Here is a 6,812-nt window from a genome sequence, read left to right as displayed (position 1 = left end):
CCTTGTGTTTTCAGGGTCCACCAAGACATTCTTTCCCCCTATATTAGAAAATAACTTTTACCGGTTTGTTTGTAAGTTTCACCAAGGTGTTCATTTTTCTCTCTAGGTTAGAAAATCTTGGATGAAGTGGTTGTTGGATCAATATCTAACGTACATAGAAAGTCAACTTAAAGATAGCAATTTTAGGTCATCTTCAAACTGGAGGGACTCGCTGTATGCCTCATGAACTGCTCAGGCAATATAGAGCTGTGGAGAAATAACCCAAGCCAAGAGAAGAGTCTCCTCTTTTTGTGGTTGTGTTTGGCTCAAATTGTTCTCTCTTCTTTTCTGTATTCCTTATCCTTCCGATCATTCGTTTCATCCATAAGCGATATGCTTTCATAATATTATCTGTAGATGTATAATAAAAACATATTTATAGTATGTATAGTATTCATACATATAGTGTATGTATATGTACGCTACTTTATACTCGTAAAAAAAACACGGAAGAAATCAAGACCGTGCGGAAGCGTAGTCTACACAGAGACACGTTAAACTGAAATGCCTAACCCCACGCAAACGCACCCACTAATTGCGGCGCCATCAATCATTAACAACACCAAATCCAAACCCAGCAATAAAAAATAATTTATTTATTAAAATCCAACGAAAAGAGGGGCTGATTTGTACATTCTCTCCAATAGAATCAGGCGTCACGTAACCCCGCCTCGGGCCACATGCACACGCGAACCCCAAAAAAAGAAAAAAAAATCCAATTGCTTGCGCGGAAAAACCTTTGCTTTTTTTTTTCTAGCTATAGCTTGCTGCTCCTCGCCTGGCCTGGTCTGGACGGCGTGCGCGTCCATCCACTTCGCCGTCTCCAGCTCCAAGTCGGCGCCTTGGCTTTGCCTCCTCCCTCCCCTCGCCCTCGCCCTCGCCCTCGCCCTCGGCATTCCAGCAGCTCCTGCTCCGGATCGTTCGAGGAGCTCCCCGATGGACGACCCGGGAGCCGCCGACCCCGCTGCGCGCCACCACCACTCGCCGCAGGTCGCCGGCGGCGGGGGGCAGCAGCAGCCGCCGGTGCCGCGCTCCCCGACCCCGCTCGACCTGCCCTCCGCCGCCTCGGCGTCCGCGTACCGGCGCCTCTCGCCGTCGCTCCGGCCGCCGGCGCACCCGCAGGTGCGTCTCCCGTCCCCCTACGCCCAGATCCCCGCGCCCGGCGGTGGGGGCCACCACGCGCGCTCGCTGTCCCAGCCCCTCTTCTTCTCGCTCGACTCGCTCCCGCCGCCACACGCCGATCTGGGCGCGGCGCCCGCTATACCGCCTTCCCCGCCGTCGTCGAGCTCCGACCCGCCGCCGTTCGGGCTACCGCCCAGGAGGGCGGGGCACCGGAGGTCGCAGAGCGACATACCCTTCGGGTTCGCGCAGCTCAGCCCGCTGCTGCCGCCGACGGCGCCGGTGAAGCGCGAGGCGGCGACGGCGGCGGAGGGGTGCAGATCGGACGGCGACGACGCAGCCCTGTATGACCTCGTCAACGCCTACATGGACCTGGACGGGCTGGACCCACTCAACTCCTCCGGGGAGCGCCACGACGACCGCGACAGCCGTGCGAGCGGCACGCGGACCGGGAGCGCGGCGGAGAGCAGCGAGAACGAGGCGGAGAGCCAGTCCACGTCGGTAGAGAGGAAGGACGCAGCCAAGTCCCGGCATTGTCGCAGCCTGTCGATGGACAGCTTTATGGGGAAGCTCAACTTCGCCGCTGGTGATGAGTCACCAAAGCTTCCACTGCCGTCTCCCAGCGGTGGCCTCACCAGGAGCGGCAGCCGGTCCCTGGAAGGTGGTGCTGCGGCACTGTTTGATGCTGAGTTTGCCAATGGAGAGTTCTCTGAGGCTGAGAAGAAGAAGATCATGGCCAATGAGCGGCTTGCTGAGATAGCTTTGACGGATCCCAAGAGGGTCAAGAGGTGTGCATTTCTTCATCTAGTCTAGTAGGAAAGTTGATCTCTTTTCCTGAAATTAAGCATTTTTCCTTGTGAAAATTTCCAGGATCCTGGCGAATCGACAGTCTGCAGCAAGGTCAAAGGAGCGCAAGATGAGGTACATTCAAGAGCTTGAGCATAAGGTACAGGTATTGCAGACGGAGGCTACTACACTCTCAGCACAGTTGACAATGCTGCAGGTTTGTTCTTTGGAGCTGGTGGAAATTTTGATCTGGCTTATGATTGTGCTGATCTAAGTAAGTTACCCTTGTTGTACTTGTTTGCAGAGGGACTCAGCCGGACTGGCAACTCAGAACAATGAGTTGAAAATCAGGCTGCAAGCAATGGAGCAGCAAGCACAACTAAGAGATGGTATGCCCTTTTCAATCCTTGTCAGCAATGCTCAGTTTAATTTTCTGGTGACAGTGAAATTGAAGGGTATCTTGCTTGAAAAGCTAGCAAAACTAGTTGTGTAAACTTGAATTCTCACACATTGTCCATTTGGTTAACTTTCAATATCCAATGGTTGACTTGCTCACAGAAGTTTTGTATTCCTTGGTCACAGAATCTCCAATAGTAGATCTAGGACAGTTTTTTTGGTGGTTGAAACATTTCATGTTCAACTTAATCTTGTTAGTATAATTTGAAACTTTTCATGTGGAATATACTTTTCCAGTGTTTTGAGTTTGTATGATGCATATGATAAGTTTTGCAATCAGACTAGATGCCTTAGAAAAGAAAAACCATCCTAGTTTAGAAAAGAATAACTGTCTGTTATACCTTTGAGTTAGTCAATTGCTAAGCAAATTTACAATGACACTAATTTCATTGATTCTCTTAATGCTGCTGCTTGAAATGTCCTAATATAACATGTTCTGGCAATCTAGTTTGTTAATTACTAGGTAAGTAGATGGATTGTCTTCTGCATAAGCTTATGAAGCTTATGATAGCGATCATGGTATAGCTTTTACTGCTCCAATTTCTCAGAAACAAAAAATATTTATTGGATGCTCAGAAATTGCACACCACAACTGTTCTATAGAAGGCTGCTTTCAGTGGTGGGTTGAAGATTTCTCCGTACCAATGTACCCATGATATGTAATTTTTTCCAACCCTTCTAAAAAAAATATGAACCAGATATATTACTCTTGCAGTCATGATTGAACAATGAGATCGTTTGCAGTCTTAGTTGTCAAATGATATATCAAGCATATTCCTGTTTTAGTTAGACACAAAAGTCTCCCTTGGTTTCTTTTGCAGTCCATTGTTTATCCTAAGAATGTTTGCACATATTTATGAAGAGTGCGATGCCTAGACTGCCTAGTATTGTCCACTGAAGGTGTTAGCTTTTCCTGATTTGTAGGTTACTTTTAAAGACTTTTGGGTTTTCTTTTCCGAGTGTTCAACAAAATTCAGTGCAGCGAGTCTTGAAATAGAATACGATAGCTGATTCAAATTGGAATATCAGATGATAGTAGTGGGGGATCCCAGGGGTGTTGCAGGAAGAGCGCCAGTACTCCAGCCCTCCTCTGCACCACTGGTAGCTTTGCCCCCGATTCCAAAACTTTGATCAATTGCAAAAATTTACCTAGTTTCTGGGTACATTTCTGAAAAAATCCCACATCAGTGGTTTTGCTGATTTTCTGTTTCTGCAGAAATTGTTTTTGAACCTTTGCTCTAGTGATATCCACTGACCGCTGGTTATTTCTTCTACACCCTATATGCCATATTTTTGCGCTTATATATAATCTGATGCACCAGGCTTAAACTAGGATTTAGGATTTCCTTACCATGGACAGACAATAAAACACTAGTGATTTGAAAAATGGTATGGGGCATTGCCAGTGGTTGATATACAGTCCATAATTAAGGTGTATGGTCTGCCTATAGTGCAATAGTTACTGACAAATGTTCAACTCTGAACAGCATCGGCACAGATACTGTTTTGCCAGCATAAGTGACTGTAGTTGGCAAGATAAAATGCTGGTGATTCTTCATAGTTAGCTGGCCTTAGTTCATGATAACACTATTTTAGTGACTAGGAGCCCCACCTTTAAAACTTGCATGGGTAAAAATAACATGTATGATGTTGCGTTATCTCCATGTTTGGTGCAATGCTACGTTATTGATCATTTGTATTACTCTTGTATTGTGTCCATGGTCTTGTACTTGCTCAGCTTCAATTAACAATTTGAGTCAGTCTAGTTGTTATCAGATTAAGTCAGTCAAGCTGTGTTGTGTTATTTGAGTCACACGTGTGGTCATTTTTTTCATGACATTGAGTACTTGGCTACTCGCCCAATTCATATTCTAGCTTCTTGTTGTTTCACGCCACATGAGAAACATTATGTCGATGTATTGCCGCCTATTGTATTGATTGGATCAATTTGTTTTACTCTTTACATCATTTATGTATCTCATCTGATTCATGTATATGCAGCCCTGAATGAGGCATTGACTGCTGAGGTTCAGCGTCTGAAACTCGTGACTGGCGAGATGCTTCAACTTCAGCAGCTGCAAATACAGCAGCAGCCATCCCAGACGCAGCAAGGTCAGCAGCAGCAGCAGCAGCAGCAGCATTAGAAATCAGCATAGATTGGGGTCCAAAATGGTGGACCCGGGCCCGTATCACAAATGAGCACTTCGAAACGAAGCTGATTAAGTTATGACAACTTTGAAGGATGGCAGCAGAATATGCTGGGGGAAAGAAAACCAATCTTTTGCGTATATCAGACAGGTTGTAGGATAGCAATGGTAGGGCGAGAGACGCTGTCTGCCCAAGTTGTTCTTGTTTAATACCTAGCCGGAGCATGTTGTCGTATCGTACCATACTAGTGAGGCGTCGGGGTAGCGTTCCTGAACATTCTCTCCGAGGTGCTTCTGTACTTTGTCTAAGAGGGTAGTAGCCTGTTACAATGTACTGTGACAGTGTAATTATCTATAGCGTACACTTAGTGTTTGCCGAAGTATTCCCATGTCCTGATGTTCATTAGTGATTGATTTTGGTCTTCGTTGGAGGCAGCACATGGTGCCTCATTGTGCTTTTTGGTCAACGATACTGTATGGTATGACCGTATGTATCCGCAACAAGGTAGGATAAGATCTGGAACGTGGTGTGGTCCTTTTTGTCCAAGATGTGCTTGAGCTTGTGGAATGGACTGTGCAAACTGCAAAGCGTGAAGAGTTGGTGCCCGCGCCGGTGTATGAAGTGGCCGAGATGATTACTGCACTTGCCGGCCTTCAATCACGGTCCCTGCGCATTTGATTTTTTTTTTTTGCCAAAGTGATAAATTTGTCATTCGATCTACAATTCATAAACTCAGAAGTTATTTATCAGTTTTAATGAGAAATCATTACTTCAATAGAATAGCAAAAAGTTAAATATTTCCGTGTGCTCCTCCCTCCGTTTCTGCGCCGGCACGCGCACGCGCTCATCAGACGCGACGCCCCACCCCCGTACCCTTAGTACCCAGGTGGCCGGGACAGCCGTCTCCGACGCGTTCACCAGCCATTCCGGCCTTTGTCGTCTCGTCGGTGCACATCGCGCCTCGCGCACGGCAGTCTCGACCGCGGCCCACTGTCGCCGTGGCAGGGCCGCAGGGACGCTTCTCTCCCAATTGAGAGTGAGAGTGAGAGTGAGAGTGAGAGTGAGGCGTTGGGATTGGGATTGGTGGCCTGCCGAGCGCCGGTCGAGGACTGGGGCTGGGTGCTCGTGATACACATACAAGCCCAGGAGGCCCATGGCCGTGATCGCCGACGGACGCTAGCTCGCGGTTGCTTCCGCTGCAACTGCAACGTCGATCGGCCATGCCAACGTGCCATGCGCATGCATGCGCGCACGGTCTACACGTTTCAGATACATCGTTGGCACAAACTATATGAAAAATAACGAAGGGAACACGATTTTGTGAAAAATCATTCTACGACTCGTCATTTATGTAGGCTTAAATTAAAATTAGATCTAAACTTATCACTGATAACAGATCATCAGTAACGAGTAATACCTATCATTTATCATATTGGTAACGAGTCTTTCTGTACCAGTCATAAGTGACAGGTTATAACTATCCCGTCACTTATGAACAGGTCATAAGTGATGGATCTCTCTGCGCCATATTACAATCCATCACTTATCATCAGTGATTTGGTCATAAATGATATGTCTCACTGCAGCAGTTATAAGTGATGGGTCATCTTACGATCAGTCACTTATGACTGGTATATATGACGGGTTATATTATGATCCGTCATCAATAAACTAGCTCTATTATAAGAGCTGGTCAGCTGCTGTGCGCGTAGAATAGACTCAATAGTACTGTGAAAGTTTGAATTGTTGCTAGGTCTTTAAAAGTTTGTGAAAGTGCATCTAAGCTCCCTGTATGAGTTTTAGATAATTGATGACAAGCAATTAAGAGACTAATGAAGTTTAATAAGTTTATGAATATGTATTAGTCCATGAAGAACTTAGTAGATGCTAGGCCACCCTCTAAAAGGAAAAGAGAAGCAGCATATGGCTACTCAATAGATTTAAATTCTTTTATTTTTGAATTTGAGTGACCCGGAACTTCCGGATGGGAGTTCGGGCAGGGGTGCTCGGTTATGGGCTGAAGCCTTAACCCGAAACTTCTGGATGGGTTCGGAACTTCCGAATTCTGTAATCTTTTAGTCAGATCTTTTAGATGAAGTTCTGTGTTGAGGTCCTCAGTTATCTTAGTCTCTTGCCAACCCGAAAGTTTCAGGTTAAGCTAGAAAGTTGCATAACGTCTAGTTTTTAGGGGTTGGATAAACCGCTTATTAATTTGTAGTAAAAAGAAAAAAAATCTTCCACCTCTAGAAAGCACATACACCTAA

The 6,812-nt window shown here is 46.2% G+C and overlaps 1 protein-coding gene across 1 annotated transcript; it reads left to right on the top strand.

The window, feature by feature from the left end:
* Positions 1–753: 753 nt before the first annotated feature.
* On the top strand, positions 754–4,971 carry LOC133899140 (bZIP transcription factor 29-like). The gene is made up of 4 exons (XM_062340094.1): positions 754–1,946; positions 2,029–2,161; positions 2,249–2,333; positions 4,402–4,971. The coding sequence occupies exons 1-4, from the start codon at positions 976–978 to the stop codon at positions 4,542–4,544; spliced, it is 1,332 nt and encodes a 443-aa protein (XP_062196078.1). The 5' UTR covers positions 754–975; the 3' UTR covers positions 4,545–4,971.
* Positions 4,972–6,812: the final 1,841 nt, after the last annotated feature.

The sequence above is a fragment of the Phragmites australis genome, chromosome 18, assembly GCF_958298935.1.
Source record: "Phragmites australis chromosome 18, lpPhrAust1.1, whole genome shotgun sequence".
Lineage (NCBI taxonomy): Eukaryota > Viridiplantae > Streptophyta > Magnoliopsida > Poales > Poaceae > Phragmites > Phragmites australis.
Note: the sequence above shows the minus strand (reverse complement) of the source record. Positions and strands in the feature narration are given on the sequence as shown.

Bases quoted from the DNA above. Each gene is read 5' to 3' on its own strand.
- LOC133899140 (XM_062340094.1), top strand. From the start codon at position 976: ATGGACGACCCGGGAGCCGCCGACCCCGCTGCGCGCCACCACCACTCG. The intron at 1,947-2,028 runs GTGTGCATTTCT...GAAAATTTCCAG, and splicing joins GATCCCAAGAGGGTCAAGAG to GATCCTGGCGAATCGACAGT. The intron at 2,334-4,401 runs GTATGCCCTTTT...ATGTATATGCAG, and splicing joins GCAAGCACAACTAAGAGATG to CCCTGAATGAGGCATTGACT.